Source organism: Trachurus japonicus, chromosome 4, assembly GCF_045865225.1.
Source record: "Trachurus japonicus isolate A0001 chromosome 4, Traja_1.0".
In the NCBI taxonomy this organism is placed as follows: domain Eukaryota; kingdom Metazoa; phylum Chordata; class Actinopteri; order Carangiformes; family Carangidae; genus Trachurus; species Trachurus japonicus.
The window spans coordinates 35074091-35093109 of record NC_140910.1 but is presented as its reverse complement, the minus strand read 5'-3'; the positions used below and the strand labels follow the sequence as shown (position 1 = coordinate 35093109).

Genomic DNA, 19019 nt, shown 5'->3' with positions numbered 1-19019 from the left:
TTTGTACATTCATTTGTAAATTAATAATACACAAGAACATATTTACATAGGCTATTAAAATGTGAAAATGTCTAGTCTTTGTTTTTGTCATTAAATGTGTCTTGTAATCCCATATAGGATGGGCCACAGTGGTGGCATGACACAAAAATAAAAATTCATTCATTCATTCCCAGTAAAATGCTGCTGAACAGCATCTAACAAAAAAGCTGCTTTGCCACAAAGCACAACACCAAAAGGAGGAGATAGGTGGGATAAAATAGTTCTATAGAAATAAATGTACGCAATCTACAGATCAAAAGTTACGCATGAGGAGTGTCAGGTTTTAACAATAAAAATAATTGTGTGGATGACTAAACATTATTGAAGCATAATAAACCATGTTACACCTACACTAAACTCTTTGAGCAGCTTAAATAAACTATAATCAACCAGAGTTATGACCTTGCACAGACCCCACCAAGCTGACAAAAAATGCTTTTGACCTGATGGCAAAACTATTCAACACTATCACGGATCAATGTATTTATCTGACTATATAGATTTATAAACAATGTGTGTTGAAGTTGTTGGAAACACTAGATTTAATCTTTAGCGACGGGTTTCAAAGCTGCTTTCTGTAGATAATGTACGATAGAGATCAGAAAAGATTGAGTAACCATTAACTAAAACTGTCAAACAAATGTAGTGCAGTAAAAAAAAGAAAAAAGAAAAAGGTTGTTTACTGTAAAGCAGTTTAATTATTAATAACAGGTCATTCTTTCACTGATCAGTAATGAGAGCCCACACTGCACTTTGTTAGAAAAGATAACTTATTAATCAGTGCTCGGATCACATGACAGACTGAAAAAGAGGAGGATTAACCTGAAGTACATGTTATGTTATGTTGATGTAATTTAAGGCTCAGATCTATCAGGAAATCTTCTGATAAATAATTCATATGTCACATTTCACATTAAATGATTTGCTGTTCCTCACTAGAAACAGCCGAAGGAGATATTTACAAGGAAATTCAACATTATATTCATATCTGAAGTTCTTCAATGGACTCAATCAGTAACAACAATAAAAGCATGATTTGTACATGTGTAGGTCTATTTCTGTGTTTGGTCTCTCTCTGTCCACTGTTGCCGTGGGCGACACCGGCGATGCAGCCGATTGGTTCGGTCCAGGTAGCAGATCACATGGAGGTAACTCTGTCGTCAGTGCTGTCAAACACCAAGTTGTCATAAGCATTTGTGTCCGACTCCTCTTTGCTCCTGCTCCGCAAACACACACACACACACACAAAGGTTTGTTGTTAAAACTTTAAAATATTAGTTACATTAATGATAATAATTATAAAATAATGATAGATCTACATGCTGCGTATTAACAGCAAACAGTTTGCAAGGTATGAATACTGTATATCCAGTTTATTTTAGTGCTAAATTGTAAAAAAAAAAAAAATAAATAAAAATTCGGTTGTCGGTCGTACCTGACCATGTCCAGTCTGTTCTCGTAGTTGTTCCCATTCTTCATGGCAAAGTCATTTTCTCTCTCCGACTCCACAGAGGTTTCCTTCCTGCACACGAAGGGGAAAAACACCATTAAAACTTTAATTATAGAACATTTGAAGGGATAGTTCAACATTTTGTCAAATTGGCCCATTGCCATATAATCCCTATAGTCATAGCAGTAGGTTTGTTACCTTTAATTGTCGGTGCAAGCTGTTTTTAGAACGGCGGAGCAGAGCCGTGAGCTGCTCAGAGCTACGCTACGGAGGCTCATTATGGGATTTCTTGGTTTCACCTCATCAAACTCATCAAATACACAATCCAATAACTCCACAACGCTATGAGATAATAACACAACGTTACCACACAGAGTTGTTTTAGAGGGAAATACAGAGACTGTTGATGAAAAACTGTCCCTGAAGGCAACGTGCATCAGTGGTTTTGCATGAATTTCCCTCTAAAACAACTCTGTGTGGTAACGTTGTGTTATTATCTCATAGCGTGGTGAATGTGCAGCTCACAACTTGTCCACCAGAGCGTTGTGGAGTTGTTGGAATTAACCCTAACCCTAAAAATAGCTTGCACCGACAAATAAAGGTAACAAACCTACTGTTATTATGACTATAGGGATTATGGCAATGGGTCAATTTGCCAAAAATGTTGAACTCTCCCTTTAAAGTCAAATAACAGTTTGGATAGTTTTAATGATTGGACTCTGGATGATCGTGACTGACCGACTGGAGCCCTCACACCAGGCCTTCTGCACCAGGAAGCCCACGAAGGTGAGGAAGAGGAAGCCGGCGACAGCGATGAGGCCGGTGAGCCACTGAGGCAGCGGACGCTCGCCGACCTTCCTCTGATCTGAAACACAGAAACAAGAGGTCAAAGGTCAAAGGTCAGAGGTCAGAGGTCAGAGGTCACTCAAACCCGGTGTAACCTCTGTAACTATGTAAATGTAGCCTACTTTTTCTGTTATCTACTGGTTATCCTCCGTTTTTATGGACTTTTTATGTTAATTTGTTGTATTGTTTTGGGGACGACGGATGTAATTTAATTAGGGCCGGGACTTTAATGCGTTAATTACGATTAATTAATTACACAAAAATTAACGCGTTAAAAAAATTAACGCATTTTAATCGCACTTTTTAAAAAAAATTTGATTTTTTTTTCTTTTTTTTTTTCTCACGTGTGTCTACGTGCGGTGCGCCCGCACGCGAGAGAGGCGGCAGTTTGAGAGGCTGACTGGCAGAGATGAGAGCTGGTGAAACGCTAGCATGGTTATTTAAAACACCATCTCTGATCTCTGCCTGCACATAGACACACAGACACGGGCGCACGCTAAATGCGCTATATCGCGCTAATTGCTCAGCTGCGGCGCTATATCTATGACCTGTCACTGTCACAGGTGCAGCTCATCTCATTATGACAGGACTTCACCCTCAGAGCTCTGTCTTCAGACTGTCCTGACCTGTCCCTGAACATCACACAGGGACAACATGGAGCTGCTGTGTGATTGGTTACTGAGTTTTATTAATGTTTACATCAGGCTGAGTTCAACAAATCAGTTTATGCTACTGTGATTTAAGTAGCCTAGTTAAATACTACAGTAATCATCATAGTGTATTGGAAGGAAAGACCATTTAATCTGTATGTATCAAATATCCATTAATGAATTAATGGATAATTTGCATCCCTAGTCTGTTGGTCTTGGTTAAGTACCACCTTGAATGCTTAAGCTGATGTATTCAGTCATTCAATGGTACTAAAATCCATGTGAAAAAAAAAATGCTTCTCACTGTTCTCAGGTCAAATATTTATATGCGATTAATTGCGATTAATTAATTACAAAGCCTCTAATTAATTCCATTAATTAATTTGTAATTTTCCCGGCCCTAAATTTAACACATTGTGTTAAATCCGGTGTATTTACTGTGGGTATACTCTAGCACTCACTGTCCATTAATATGCATTGTCCCGACCAAATAAACTAATAAAGTAATGAAAGTGAGACGATGGTCCGTCCAATCCGGTCTCTGCACCTCAGCAGCAGCTCCTCAACTTCTCTACTGCTGCTGAAGTAGTAAACCATTAGCTAACCTGAGATCAACTATTGACTGCTGAAACACACCAGCAGTAATAAAATCATTCTTGAACTACTAGAATAAACGGTAGGTAGCCTGGAATTCAACTGTTTTGCTCATAAAATAAACAGCAACACATCTTAGGCTAATAATAATAACCCTTAGTTTGTCCTCAACTAAACTGCATCATCTTATACTATTAATAGTAATTGCAATGGAAGTTAAATAAGAAGCTTTTTCTCTAAAGACAAAAGGAATTGTTTTCTTTGTTTAAAGTGGTTTTATACCTCCAAACCACTGTGGAATTTACACAAAAATATAAAAAATACATTTTTTTCTTTCTTTTTCCTCATTAATATTGCAGATTTCAGGTAAAGTAAGGATTAATAGAGTCCAGGAAAAACCGTATATATTTTCCCCAACAGTCAAAAACCCAAAGGGATTCGATTTCCACTGAAGTTGACATTGTTTATTTCAATAAATTAAATGTTAAGTTGAAGTAAAAGCCTTATGTAAAGGATTGGTTGATTGTTTGTTGTTGTTTTGTTGCTTTTTCTTTTTTTCCTTTTGCATGTATGTGCGCGTGTTTGTGTATGTATCTGTATGTGGACATGTGTATGTATGTATGTATGTATGTATAATTAGTATGTATGCATAATTAGTGTGTATAAGTAAATTATTAGTAAACGTAAATTAAATTAAAATGTAAAGTAAATTATAAATACATTATATTCATGATTTAGTAACATAAGATATGTTTAGACAAAGATCTTAGCTAGTCATATATAAGGAGAGGGGGTGGGAGTTTATAAGTTTTACTTCTTCTCACTCCTTTTCGAATATGTATTCTATTTTTCATGTTTAAATGTTTTGTCTCATTCTCTTTTTTTATTACTTTATTTTCATATTCAAAATAAACATTTCAATCAATCAATCAATCTTCAGAAACCTTCAACTTTTACCACAACCATTACCTAATTGTTGCCAACATTTCCTGGTATTTAGATTTTGGACTGCCAGTAAATTGAAATACACCAATATGTTTTCAGAGGATTCATTTAAATACATATTATTCGAGCAGCAGAGTTACAATGTTTTTATACTTTATACTACTTTTTATACAGTTGTCATTCGGCTTAGTACCTGACTGGGCGTCCGCTGCTCCAACAACCAGCAGCAGCAGCAGCAGCAAGCAGGAAATCACAGCAGACCGTTTTCCCATCGTAGATCCTCCGACTCTTAACGAGGAAAAAAAAATAAAAGTCCTGCAACTCTGAAAGAATTGAAGAAAAACCTGAAGAAAAAGTGAGACTTGAGCGGTGGATTTACAACTTGTAGCTGAGCAGAGTGAAGCTGTGGCTGAGGGTGTTGTTGGTGTGTCAGGTGGATCAGCACGGCTTCTGTCAATGTTTAACTCAAGCTGAGAATTCCCACTCGGCTTCACAGGAAGTGCTTTTATCTGTACACACTCCCAGAGTTTATGGCTCTGCTATGTTCACTCAACAAACATGGGATGAATCAAACTAACATTAAGAGCTTTGCATTGATTTGTCATACGTATAATGAACCTTAAAGGGATAGTATCATTTTTTTTAAAGTGAGGTTGTATGATCTCCAAATAGCCCCTAAGTACTTTAATTGCAGTAGAAGACTCTCTGCACTCCTCCCGTTAGCAACGCCAGCCCATAATAGCCCTGCCCAGAGATTTACAACATACAGTGTTGTGAACAGACCCAAAGAAACGGCCTATTTTCACGGCCTAAAAGAGGTTTTACCTGAAAAATAATACACAGTTCCATTGTTCGCTATAATAGGTAAGGTAAAACCTCTTTTAGGCCGTGAAAATAGGCCGTTTCTTTGGGTCTGTTCACAACACTGTATGTTGTAAATCTCTGGGCAGGGCTATTATGGGCTGGCGTTGCTAACGGGAGGAGTGCAGAGAGTCTTCTACTGCAATTAAAGTACTTAGGAGCTATTTGTAGATCATACAACCCCACTTTAAAAAAATGATACTATCCCTTTAATGTTGAGCCCCAAAAACAGGAGGTTTAATTGTCTCCATGTAAGTTTTTAAAATGTAACTCTCTTCAAAATCCTATTTTTGTCGTCTGCTTACAGTACTAATACACAGTGGTGGACAGTAACGGAGTAAATTTACTTGAGTACATATCCAGAGGATTTGTACTTTACTTGAGTATTAGATTTCTTTGGTACTTATTACTCTTCTTACTTGAATACATTTCCTAGACAAATATTTTTTACTTTTACTGGAGTTAATTAGTAGGAAGGCTGAAAAGTACTGGTTACTTTCAGGTCTTTTTCTAAAATCCTATTGGACACAAGCTGTGTTTGTCTGTGAAGGAAACCCTAACCCCTAAAAGCAGCACATCAGTGCAGCTGAGCAGCAAAGAGTTCATTCTCACTAACAAGAGTTAAAAGCTCCTTACATTCATTTACAAACTATTAGAGTCATTCATTGATGTGAACAATAAGACATTTACTCTGACTCTGACTTTACTTAAAGTAAATGTACTTTTGGATACTCAAGTACCTTTAAAAGCAAGTACTTTTTTTACTCTTACTGGAGTAACATGTCGACTGAGCTACTTTTACTTGTAAATTTTGACCAGTAGTATTTTTTTCTAGAAAAAGTTGAAAAAAAAAGAAGTTGAAATTCTAACAAAATCAGTGATTTATCTTGCTAGTGATGTCGGACTGCTATTATTTTGAACACAACTGTATATCTAAGATTAAACTTATAAACTTGACATTTTACCTTGTAAGAGTCCCTTATGAAAAACAGCATCACATAACACGTTACAGGACGTTAAGGAATCAAGATCTTTATTTTTATGACATCTCTCAGGTGGAGAGTTCATTTTTCTAGATTTACATATTTTATCCGATTGTTATCTGCAAACACAGACACACACTTTGTGGGGGCATTTCTCTCCGGCTGGGTTTGTTGAAGTTATACATTTTGCAAAAACAATATCTAAAAAAGTTGAAAATCTTGCTGCTGAAAAACAACAGAAAACAAAACGGGGCTCGAGTGAGATAATAAAAAAGACAAAGACATAAAAGAGGAGAAAGGGGGGCGGGGCTCATTCGTTTCCTCGCCGACTCTTCTTGTGACTCTTTTTCGAACTCCTGTGAAAGTAAAAAAAACACAAAATGATGTTGAAGTTTAAAAAAAGTGTCAGAAAACAAATGAACAACCTCATTTTTTAACACCAAAATAAACTCGTACATAAAAAAAACTGACTCTGCAACGAGACTTTATTACTCAGAAAGAAGAAGACGCTCACCTCTCTGGAGACTTGGAGTGGCTGCGATGTCTGTGGCTTCTGTGGTGACCTGGTTCACAACGACAACCAAGGAGAAGATTTCAAAATAAGAGCCAAACCACCATCATCATTAAATACTAGGGCTATCAGGCAATTAAAAAAATTTATCTAATTAATCGCATTTTAATCTCATATCTGCTAAAGGTACCCAAATAAAGAATTTGAATTCTAGGACATTACAAAATTGTATTGCATGACTAATCAATGGGCTCTATGCACAGCTCCAGCACTTCCTGGATTTAAGGCAGCTCCTTTATTTCCTGTCTTACATTATTGGACAAACTGATTCATCCAGGTGTGTCTGACCATTGTGACGACTCAGACACACCTGGATTAATTTACTTGCTGGTAAATTGATGAAAACGGCTGTGGTGTGATGTTTTTGTTTTTAGGTGTCTTGGTCATATCAAATTACACTTATAATTTGTTTATTACAAAATGTAATATATAGTATTATATATTAGAGACATTGCTAGAGTTGTCACGATACCAAAATGAGTAACCACGGTACTATACCAGACAAAGTATCACGGTTCCGGGTAATATCACGATACTGCAACCTTTTTTTATTAATATTATTTTTATGAACTGCAATGTATTTGCACAAGTTATAAATACTTATTAATTACTTATAATGTTGTTTGATGCATGATAAACATAATACTGGTGAAGTAGGAATTAGACTGAAACAAATATTTTTAAATAAGCAATAAAAACAAATAAATGAAGTTAGAATTTATATGGTTGAAAATAAATAACCATTCAGTCTCTTGCACATTAATTTATGTTTAACATATAAATAATCAACTTAGGATAAAAACAAATCCACTGTCTTTTTAAAAAAAATCTATTTGACAATAATGCTTCTTCTCTAACATAATAAATCATAGAGGACAGAATACAATGAACAGGAACTGATTCCCTGTGAAAACTATATTTTTATGCATTTTCTAGGTGCTTTATACTTGGACATCCTTTAACTCTTTATTCCTCAGCCTGTACACGGAGCATATAGCCTGATATTAGCCAATGAGAAAATAAACAGAGCTAAATTAATTAAGTGCCACTGACGACGACACCGCGGCAGATTCGCCGCTCGCGCCCGGTGCTTCAGCCGTGGTGATGTGTTGTCTCGTGTTTGTGAAGCCGTGTGCGCGTCTGGGCGAGACAAAACTTTAGCTCGTTGTTTGTTTTGAAGCGAGTTTCTATCGAAGCGGCCGGAGCTGTCTCAGCTGTCTTCATGGAGTCTGTTCTTGCCGGCATGAACCACGAACAGCCAATCAGAGAACAGACGGGCGGACCCAGCGTGCGGAAACAGCCTATCATATCCCCGGACATCACCAGTAACAGGCAAACAGCCAATCATTCAGCAGCTGTGTAGTTAGGTTGCAGTGGGTGCATGTGGGATTTGTTTACAAGGGAGTAGCATGCAGTGAGAAGCCGGGAGGAGAGGAGAGGCGGCCGCTATGTAGCGGAAACTGGCGCCGTAGTAGTAATCCACGGTAGTACCGTCGTGTAGGATTTCTAGTATAGTAGGAACCGTTACGTTTTGGCACCGCGGGGTACCGTGGCTACCGTGGGTATCGTGCAACTCTAGACATTGCGTTCTAAATTGTTTGAACGCAATTTTCTCAGGTTTTCAATGGAAAGCAGTGAGTGGAAGAACATAATTAAAATCGCCATATCTTAAAAACTATCCAATGTATGATCATTTTAAAGCTTATTTCCTCCTCTTTCTATTGATACCAAAATCTCAATTTTGAAATTTGGGTCACTGTGACTCATTTTGCTGGATCAGGTCACATATTCCTCCACCAGGAGGCGCTGCCATTGGACCGATGCTGTCCTTACTCTCTGTTACAGTGCTCTAGTGCTACCGTGACGAGCCAATGCCAAGTAGCCTACGGGTCCTTCAATGGGCCAAATCTAAAATGCCTCGAGCATCGTGCAGCTGCTGTTCAACAGGTAAAATAAAATAAAAACAAAAACCCTCTTGTTCACCAGGGGATTTGGAGCGGTGGCGTCTGTCTCTGGACCGGCTGCGGTGTCGTCGGGGGCTCTTGCTGCGGTGGCGGTCTCTCCGTGGCGACGGGCTGAGGACGCATGACACAAGATCAATCAATCAATCAATCAACCAATCAGAGGGAGTTACAGGTTTCCATGGTGAAGCAGAACTTACCTTCGTCTCTTTGGAGATCTGCTCCTCCTGAACAACAACACACAAGGATTTGATTTAGTGTCTTATAATATATATAATAATATAATATAACTTTGTCTTCACATGTGAAAGAAGCTTAAGGTAACAAACCGTCTGGGCGAGCGGCTGCGTCTGTAGCGAGGCGACGGCGAGCGGCGAGGTCTGTCGTTGTCGCGGTAACTGCGTCTGTGAGGTTCGGGGGTTTGGAGTCTCTCCGGCTGCAGGCAGGAAAAACAAAAGGGTTTTTTTTTTTTAAAGTATCTGTGTAATATAGAACAGCAGTTCTCAAACTTTATTTACATCAAAGACCCCTAAATTAATACAAACTGGACCATGGACACTCTGAAGCAAACAGACATCAGAAATACACAGATATTTGTTCTGAGACTGAAGTACATTACTCTTTTAGTCAATGTACGTTCAAATTAGGACCAATGGCGTGAATTTTTGGAAACATTGTAGAGAAATTTCTGGAAAAAACTGGTGAACTTTCTCCAAAAATGTTTTAACAGTGGTAAAAATTCTCAAAAAAATAAAGTAAAAAAATAAAATAAAGAAATTCTAGAAAAAAAGTGGTAAGATCTCTAAACAAAAAAATAAAATAAAGTTAAAATTCTCAAAAAAAAAAAAAAAAGTGGTAAAATTTCTCAAAAAAATGAAAAAATTCTAGAAGAAACTGGTAAATTTCTCAAACAAGTAAAGAAAAAAAATGTGGTTAAAAAAATAAATAATTTAAAAAGTGGTACAATTTCTCAAAAAAATAAAGTTTTAAAAAATTCAAGAAGAAACTGGTAAATTTCTCCCCCCCAAAAAATTATTATTTTTTTATTAAAGGTTTGAATTTCTAAACGAAAAAATTATAGTGAAAGACGTAAAAATTCTACAAAAAAGTGGTGAAATTTCCAGAAACAGTTGTCCCCAGACCCACTTTGATAAAACCATTGATATAGAAAACCTGTCAGTTTGTATCGGTGATAAAGAGTTTGTGTTTTCACAAGGCGACGCTCATCAACGGTCACTCTACCTTCTCCTCCTCCTCATCCTCCTCTTCGCTGCTCTCCACCTCGTCCAGGTCTTCCTCCAGGGCGCTGATCCGCGTGTCCAACAACTCCGCCTCCTCCAGGACTTGTCTCTTCTAAAACACACACACACACACACTTTAATGTTTATTTATTTATTTTTAGCTCATATACCAGCTTATTACTACATCCTGTGTCCACTAAAGGGCGTTCATGTAACATTTGCAACACACTTAAGTTTTACCAACTCAATATAAAACTTAAAGAAAGGAAATCTAAATATTTTATAGGGATGCACCGACGCATCGGCCGAACATCGACGTCGGCCGATGTTCGGCTCGTTAACTGCCATCGGCAAAAAATAGATGACATTCACCGATGGCAGTGGCCGATGTTTATGTTGGTTTAAATGCCGCATGAACAGCTGTGCTCGGGAGGAACCTTTCTTTTTTCCTTTTTTTTTGGGGAGAAAGATATTAGCGGTGCAACGGATCATCATTGATCTGTGATCTGTTCGGATCAATATCTTCGGCACACATGTGATCCGCGGATAACAATCACTCTGGGGCTTTTTAATTGAGGTTAAAATGTAGCATAGCCACGGGAGAAATCCTGCTTAGTTCCTCTTTCAGTGTAGCCTACATTATACAGATTATTTTTAGTTCATCAACCATTTGGAAAAGAAAAAACATTCATCATTCTGTCTCTGTGTTACTGCAGATAAAGAGGGTTAGGGAGAGAAGTCTAAGTCATTTGACATATTTGAGCATTTTATTAAAAAAAAAAAGTAATGCTATAGTTACTTTTCCTGGTAACTACTTTTACCATAGCAACTCTATTACTAACTCTAGACCACTGTAAGTGTTTTAAGGTTATGTCAACTAAAAATTGACATTAAAGGTTGTTTTTGTTTCATTAATTTGTCTAATTGAATTTGTGCTCATTAAATAATAATATGATGAAGAGCTGAAAGACTTTTAAAATCGTTCAGTAATGTTTCTGTGGCACCAAAGACGGAATAAATAACAAAAAGAAAAAACATCGGCATCGGCCAAGTTGTTATTTTAAACAACGGTATCGGCATCGGCCCAGAATTTCACAATCGGTGCATCCCTAATATTTTAAGTAGTGGTGCAACGGATCACAGTTGATCTGTGATCCGTTCCAATCGCTCTCCGCAGTAGTCAGCGGATCGATCAATAAAAATATCGGCAAAAAAAATGTGTGTGTGGTGTAGGAACACGTAGGTCTCATAAAGTCTCACTGTGACACGTCAGAGGTTGAGGGGAAGTTCCCAATTGGCCACTGGCCAATAATTTAATAGTGGTGAATAATTGACAGACTTTTAGTCGGAGGTTGATGTTATAGTATCTAACCCAGGGCTCCATTCTGCCCCTAGTGGAGCCGTTCTGCCACTAACACTACTTGAGACTCTGCAAGTAAATGTTTCATCTACTAACTTGCACATGTGCAACCAACAAATTTGCCTCTTTTTTTCTTTTTCTTTTAACACTGGTGATATCGATCAATCAATCAATCAACTTTATTTATATAGCACATTTAAAAAAAACCACAGGGGAAGTCAAAGTGCTTTACATTGAGACATAAAAAAGATTAAGGAAAAAGACATAAACACAAAGTCACTTTAAAAACAAGCAAGAAAAGGCAAGGAAACAAGGCCAGGGGCAGAGTAAAAGAACAGACCAGCTCACTGCAAGTGCTTTTATGGAATGACAGATAAAAATAAAAATAAAAATAAAATGAAGGTGAGTTAAAAGCAAGGGAGTAAAAACGCGTTTTTAAAAGAGATTTAAAAACAGGAAGCGAGGAGGCCGACAGAAATGGAATCCGTCGTTACGGCTTCAGGCCAATGTGAATATCTGCTCGGCAAGTCGATTAACGGTTTGCACAGCTACATTTTTTGTTTGCGCCTCTAAAATGTTAAGTTAGTGGGCCACTACTCCTTTTTAGAACTTTCTAGAACTCATATTGTTGTTATTTTTTTTAATATATATTTTATCTATTATTTATTTTTCATTTTAGACATGTTAGAAATAAAATTCATTCATTCCTTCATATGAAAAGCCCCTGAACTGAACATAACAGATAACTATTAGCTAAATAGCTAACTTTAAGCTCTGCACTGCCCCTGGTGCTGGCTTGACTTTCTACTTCACAACAGCCGAACCTCTCTGCTTATAACTTAAGTTTTTTATGGGCGTCATAAAAACTGAGGCAGCAGACTTTGTGAAAATTAATATTTGTGTGTCACATTCTCAAACTTCTGACATGAAGGTACCTGCAGCCGGGGCAGGATGACGTCACACACTCTCTCTGCGTGGAGAAGCTCGTCGATGAACTCGTCCACGTGCATCAACTCAAACTCTGAAACAGAGAGCAGTCGAGAGAAACATTAACTGGATTAAACTTACTCACCTGTTTATAACTAAACATTTTATTACCTTCAATATATTTGACTCAGCACATGAAGCATCACAGGTTTAAAGTTGAGCAAATGGACAAATAACATTCTTGTTTTATACATGTTTTTGTTAATTGTCATGAAACAATCCTTAAAAAGGTGAATAATAATCCAGCTGGGACAATAAAGGTAACAGAGCTACAGCAGAGTTCATCTCAGACTTTACTGTTTTAACCCGTTATACTCATGTTAATGTTGACAGGACTAGTTTAAACTCTTTCTGTCATGAAATATTTAGAGGGAAAAGAGTTTGAGACAATAAGACAAGGCAATTTTATTAGTATAGCCCATTTTTACCACCACCAGTTTGTCTCAAAGGGCTTTACATCCCATCATAACAACATCCTCTGTCCTTAGACCCTCACATCCACTGAGGAAAAACTCCATGGAAAACCCTTTTAACAGGGATGCAAACGGGTCAGGACCAAAAAAGAGAGGAATTTCCCGGGGGGGGGGGGTCACGGAAAAGTCAATTTCCAGTAGTTCAACCCCAACCAAGGATTGAGTGCATATAGATGGACATAGTTTTCAGAAGGCCAACATTTCTATATTAAAAATGCTTTAAAAAAATTTCCTTTGCAATATTTCCATTTTGGAGATACTGATTTTTAGGTCTTCACTGAATGTTAGTCATAATTATTACTATTAAAATAAACTGAATAAATAAAGACATGGGATGTTTCATTCAGTGTGTAATGGACATATAGGCCTAAATAATGTGTTAGTTTCACTTTAATTGAACACATTCTACATCGCGGAGGCGACGTCTTCAGGGCTTCCTTCACCTCTGAAACGGGGCAGAGCTCCGTGGAAACACCTGCCTGACACAGCAACGTAGGGAACCGTGCACGTCCGCGGCGCACAGCTCCACGGACGTGCACGGGGGGAAAAACAGCGGCGCCGTCGCACCGACTGCACGCGGATACGCGCCGCTTTAATGCAGTACTGAAGAACTTTCAGTTTTGGTTGAGTTTGGCGGCGCCTGTGGACCAAAGCGGTAGTGTTTTGCCTGAAGGAAGACTCCATTTCCCATGAGCACTAGCGTGAAGCCCTGTAAATATCCTGCATTAAAATGAACAGAAGACATCAAAACTAAGTTTCTGTTTCCAGTGGATCATTTCACAGTGAAAACACAAACATAATCCATTGCTAAAGTGCTGTTTTGCCTGTTCCCTCCTTGTTGTGACTCGTGAAAGTGAAAGTGAAACTTAAGTGAGAGCAGGGTTCCTACCATGCTCCTCAAAGCTGCTTAGTGCCAGAGAAAGAGATACAGACCATAATGATACAGACCCCCTCAGGCCATGACAGAGGTGTCATTCAACTTGTTGTAAGTCGATGTATCATCACAAAAGTTATGAAAATATTTTATGAAGGTTGAAAAGTTCCTTAGTGCTGGTTTAATGAGCGCGCACGTTGCGCGTCTACATTGGAGGTCGGCTGTTACCAGTATAATCAGAGACCATGAATGAGTTTGTCTCAGTTTCACGTGATTGTCACTGTCAGCCTGTTAGAAAAACACTTTACTGACCCCAGCTGAGACGCTGAGACCCCCCCCCCCCCAAAACAAAAACTCTTTGGATCTGAACGATTCATACAAGTCACCTAATTGGTCATGAAAAAAGCGAGTTTCGCTTTTCGGCGCGCTGTTTGCATCCCTGCTGTTAACAGGGAAAACTCGGAGCAAAACAATAAGCTTGTTGTTGTTTAGACTCACCTCCGTTCCTGTTCTGGCCCTTGATCTTCCTGTAGTCGTTGTACAGAGGCTCCAGGTATTTGTAACAATCCACTGCAGTTCCCGTTAGTCTCATGTACATGGCTCCCAGCAAACGCACGTATCTGATCAAACAGAGAGAAGATGACGATGATGAGATTCATGTCAGGTATAAAACTAAACCTCGACGTTCAGTGGAGAAGTTGCAGCATAAAGACACCGGGTCTCATTCATGAAACAGTAAATCTGTGTGTAGATTTGCACATAAAAGCGAACACAATGTGGTCGTGTGCGGGATGCGTTTTTCCTCTCTCTTCATTTCTAACCAACTCGTTCCAGGTTTTGCTCGTAGCTACGTGTCACTCTCTCTCTCTTTCGCTCACTCGCGATCTGCATATAAAAATGAACATTATATGAAAACAATAACTAGTGAGAAAAATACAGATGTGTGAAAACCATGAAATGGAAACAGTAATATCAGAATCTGTAAATTCTTATCAATTCCCACCTCTAGTGTTAAAGGCATCTGCATATTGTGAACATAACAGAGAGCAGTACGAATTAAAATTGTAATTTTGCAACAGTGACAAGCAGTATTTATGTGCATTTCTAAATGAACACAAATAAACACTACACCAGGGCTATTCAATTAGCGGCCCGCGGGCCACATCCGGCCCCGAACCAATGTCCGAGTGGCCCGGCTCGCGGTTGACCCAAAAAAATAAAACAAAACAAAAACAGAGGGAAATACGTTTTTCTTTTTGAGGGAATGAAGTAACCAATAATTTAATTTCAACTAGCCTGCTTGCATTGGAGTAATCAATAGCTACTTTTCAAAGGAATGATTTGTAATCAAATACTTTCCCAGAGTAATTTTCCCCAAAACAGCATTTTGCTCCTTGTTTTTCACCAATCAAAATATGTTAGAGAAGAAAATCTGTGTTCATTTTTAGGCCTAATTTTAAGACTAAAGGCTTCATTTAGTGATTTAGGCTACATAACCCCCTGCTGTAAACCTCAGTGGAAACTCAGACAGTAGCTAGGCCTCAGGAAACTTTTAGTTCCTAAAGAAACCTCCAACTCAAAGCATTAACAACTAGATCTTTACTACTACTATCACTACTACTTTTATTGACTTATTCTCTTTTGTTTAGTAAGTTGTTTAGTAGCTAATGCTGGGTTTTAAAAATGCCCCTCATTTGTAATAACCTCCTCCTTATTGACCGCTGAAAATGTCCGGCCCAGTTTAAGGTCTCGGTTTTAAAATCTGGCCCCACTGAATTTGTAATTGAATAGCCCTGCACTACACACAGTCAGGAGCTATGAAAAGATCGGCACTAATAGAAGTTTGATGAACGCAGAAATCCACGTAAATTTCCAGCTGCACGCGGTTGGTTTACACACAGTTTCCTTCTGCTCACGTTTCATGAATGAGACCCAGCGGATAAGTTGCAGCAGCAGCAGCAGCAGCAGCAGCAGCAGCGTAGTGACTGAGCGACTCACTTGAAATCCTCGTTCTTGATGAACTCGACGATGATGTCTTTCTCCGGCTGAATCTGCAGCATCTTCAGCGTGAGGCAGAGGAAGGGAGTGGGTTTGATGTTCCCGCCGTAAACTCCTCCCACGTACTTCAGCTCCATGGCTTTGTCCACCACCAGCTCGGCTGCACATTCACACAAAACACACATTTTATTATTATTAGTATTATTATTAATGGTCACCGTTGTGTTTAGGGGTGTCACGATTTCGATTTTTTACCGAAATCGATCGAAATTACGTCATGGTCTCGAGCATCGAAGTCAAAGAGAGGATCGACGCAATTTTGGCCCCTGGATCATGATTTTTGGGCGCATTCTTGGTCAAATTGTTACCTTTATATTGTAAATAAATTATTTAAATGTGACCATTAGTGCCTAATGTGATACATTATGGAAATTGCATCACTTATATCAGGGATGCAAACGGGTCAGGACCAAAAAAGAGAGGAATTGTCTGGCGTGGGGGGGGGGGCTCACCATTAACAAATAATTACATTACAATATCATGGAAAAGTCAATTTCCAGTAGTTCAACCCCAACCAAGTATTGGGTGCATATAGATGGACATAGTTTTCAGAAGGCCAACATTTCTATATTAAAAATGCTTTAAAAAAAAAAAATCCTTTGCAATGTGTTAGTTTCACTTTAATTGAACACATTCTACATCGCGGAGGCGACGTTTCCACTTAGGGCTTCCTTCACCTCTGAAACGGGGCAGAGCTCCGTTAAACACCTGCCTGACACAGCAACGTAGGGAACCGTGCATGTCCGCAGTGCACAGCTCCACATGCACGGGGGGAAAACGGCGTCGCCGTCGCACCGACTGCACGCGGATACGCGCCGCTTTAATGAGCGCGCATGTCGCGCGTCTACATTGGAGGTCGGCTGTTATCAGTGTAATCAGAGACAACCATGAATGAGTTCGCCTCAGTTTCACGTGATTGTCACTGTCAGCCTGTTAGAGAAACATTTTACTGACCCCAGCTGAGACGCTGAGACCCCCCCCCTCTCCCTCTCAAAACAAAAACTCTTCGGATCTGAACGATTCACACAAGTCACCTAATTGGTCATGAAAAAAGCGAGTTTCGCTTTTCGGCGCGCTGTTTGCATCCCTGTTATATGTAGCCCATCTTTTGAAAAAAGTAATTTACTGTACAAAATTTGATGAATAAAACCAATGATCGTAGACTAGACTAGTCTGAAAATGGCATAGGCATCTGTGCTGTAAGAAAAAGAAAAAGAAAAATCGAGAATTGAATCGTGACCCTAAAATCGAATCGAGGATTTGGAGAATCGTGACACCCCTAGTTGTGTTATTGCAAGAAAGAAGACAAGACACAAACTGTTCTCACAAAGATGGAGATTAATTATCCCCAATAACACTGAGAAAGGATAAAAGTGCACAAAGCATACGGATAAAATATGTTGCCTGAAATGAAAAAGCAAAAAAAATAAACCACATCTACAGCCACACTGATCTAACATCTAAAAAGATGTATTGATCACAGATTTAAATGTGTGAATCTGAGCTGCAGAAACAAATGAATAAAATGAAGACTGGATATTTCCAGTGATGATGATTCCAGTTTCTCTAATGTGAATATCTGCTGGTCTTGTCAGAAGGAATTAGATATTATATATACTAATTTTTCTATTTATTTTGGATTGTGACTATGTTGTTGTATGTAATTAAAACATTTTAAATAAATCAGGACACACGGGAAGTAGTCTAAACAAATACTAAAGTACTAAGTGGAGGAGGGTGTTTTCTTTATACAGCCCTTTACAACAACCCTTTCAGTGAACCAAAGTGCTTTACAATAGATAATAAATAAAAAGGAATACCGGTAAGTAAAGACAATTAAAAAATAAAAGCAATAAAATAAAACAAAATAAAATAAAATAAAAGGGTAGGACTAAAGCTGATGCTCCTCTTCCTCCTTTTCAAACAAGCAAAGTTGTATTGACTTAAGTTCTTTACATGTGTTGTATAGCTATATTACTCACATGTTGGAATTAAAGGTTGATTTAAGATCTCCTCTTAAAGTTCTGGGTTAATATTAACACATTGAGATCTTGACATTAAGTTGTTATTAGTCTATTTAAATGGGAAAAGTGTGTTAGCTACACGGGTCAACTTAGAAACACAGCGTGTGTAAGTTACACTTTACTCCACTAAATTATTAAAAAGCAACAACACGTAATGTTTAATGTTTATTTTCTATTTTATCTTATTGAGATATTACGATTCCAAAGTGAATCAAATTACTGAGTTGTTGCTGAGTTTAAGTTTATTTGATCATGTGGTAACTTAACGTTATAATCTAATGCATTGATCAGTCAGTAAAACAATTATTGTGCCTTTACGGCTTTTTTACATCCAGATATGCACTTTACAGGATGAAGATAAAAGCAAAAGGGCAAAAGAAAAAACCGGACAGGATAAATAAGTCAAAGAATAATAAAATATAAGAGTAAAAACCAGTTTGTTGGTGTAGTTAGCATTAGCCTCGTTAGCCACATTAGCTGCTAACACGCTAGCTAACAGTTACCTACCCGTCAGACCGAAACACTCCTCCTTCCAGTATTTAGACTCGTAGATCCGAGTGCGGATGATTTTCTCCACCAGATACTGCGGGTTGGTGCCGTGGATGCTGTTGGCATCTTTTACGGTTCTGTTCGCCATCGGAAAGTTGGAAAAATGAAGCTGAATTAGCGTTTAGCTTCTCTTCTCCAACATGGACGCAACCGCTACGAGAAGATACAGCAGCTACCGGAAATGACGCGACGGGCGGCACTTCCGGGTTGTCGCCCCTTCGCAATAAAAGCGTTTGCAAGTCCGCATGTTAGGCATCATTCCCATCATTCCCATTATTTTCAGTCGAATTAAAAAATGATTTTGAGTCTGTATTATATGTTGAATCAAACAAAAAATGTATATCAGCGATTGAATTTTATCCAAATTATATTAAGTAATCTTGAAAAACAGCATACACTCAGAGTTTTGATCGCTTTTTTGTTCTGTGAGGGGGAAATTGTTTCTTTCATAAACACAGTGAAGTTTGGTTTTTTGCTAGTGAATTTACATTTGTGAATGCGAAATTTAGCTAATAGTAAAATCAAATTAATAAGAAAAAATGCATCCTCATTT

The 19019-nt window shown here is 38.3% G+C and overlaps 2 protein-coding genes across 4 annotated transcripts; both read right to left on the bottom strand.

Moving 5' to 3' along the window:
- Nucleotides 1-650: 650 nt before the first annotated feature.
- pdzk1ip1 (PDZK1 interacting protein 1) lies at nt 651-4926 on the bottom strand. Of its 2 annotated transcripts, none has more exons than XM_085775491.1 (4): nt 4718-4926; nt 2224-2354; nt 1475-1557; nt 651-1256 (listed from the first exon to the last, which is right to left on the bottom strand). In XM_085775491.1, the coding sequence occupies exons 1-4, from the start codon at nt 4794-4796 to the stop codon at nt 1178-1180; spliced, it is 372 nt and encodes a 123-aa protein (XP_085631617.1). In that variant the 5' UTR covers nt 4797-4926; the 3' UTR covers nt 651-1177. The 2 variants fall into 2 exon arrangements, with proteins under 2 accessions (XP_085631617.1, XP_085631616.1); XM_085775490.1 differs by having other exon boundaries at nt 1475-1561; nt 2228-2354; nt 4718-4916.
- Nucleotides 4927-6402: 1476 nt separating this feature from the next.
- On the bottom strand, nt 6403-18645 carry prpf38a (pre-mRNA processing factor 38A). Of its 2 annotated transcripts, XM_085775257.1 has the most exons (10): nt 18425-18645; nt 15834-15993; nt 14334-14455; nt 12437-12522; nt 10143-10253; nt 9230-9336; nt 9101-9127; nt 8923-9014; nt 6883-6931; nt 6403-6724 (listed from the first exon to the last, which is right to left on the bottom strand). In XM_085775257.1, exons 1-10 carry the CDS (start codon nt 18552-18554, stop codon nt 6679-6681), a joined length of 930 nt encoding a protein of 309 aa, XP_085631383.1. In that variant the 5' UTR covers nt 18555-18645; the 3' UTR covers nt 6403-6678. The 2 variants fall into 2 exon arrangements, with proteins under 2 accessions (XP_085631383.1, XP_085631384.1); XM_085775258.1 differs by lacking the exon at nt 9101-9127 and having other exon boundaries at nt 6581-6724; nt 9203-9336.
- Between the last annotated feature and the right edge of the window lie 374 nt (nt 18646-19019).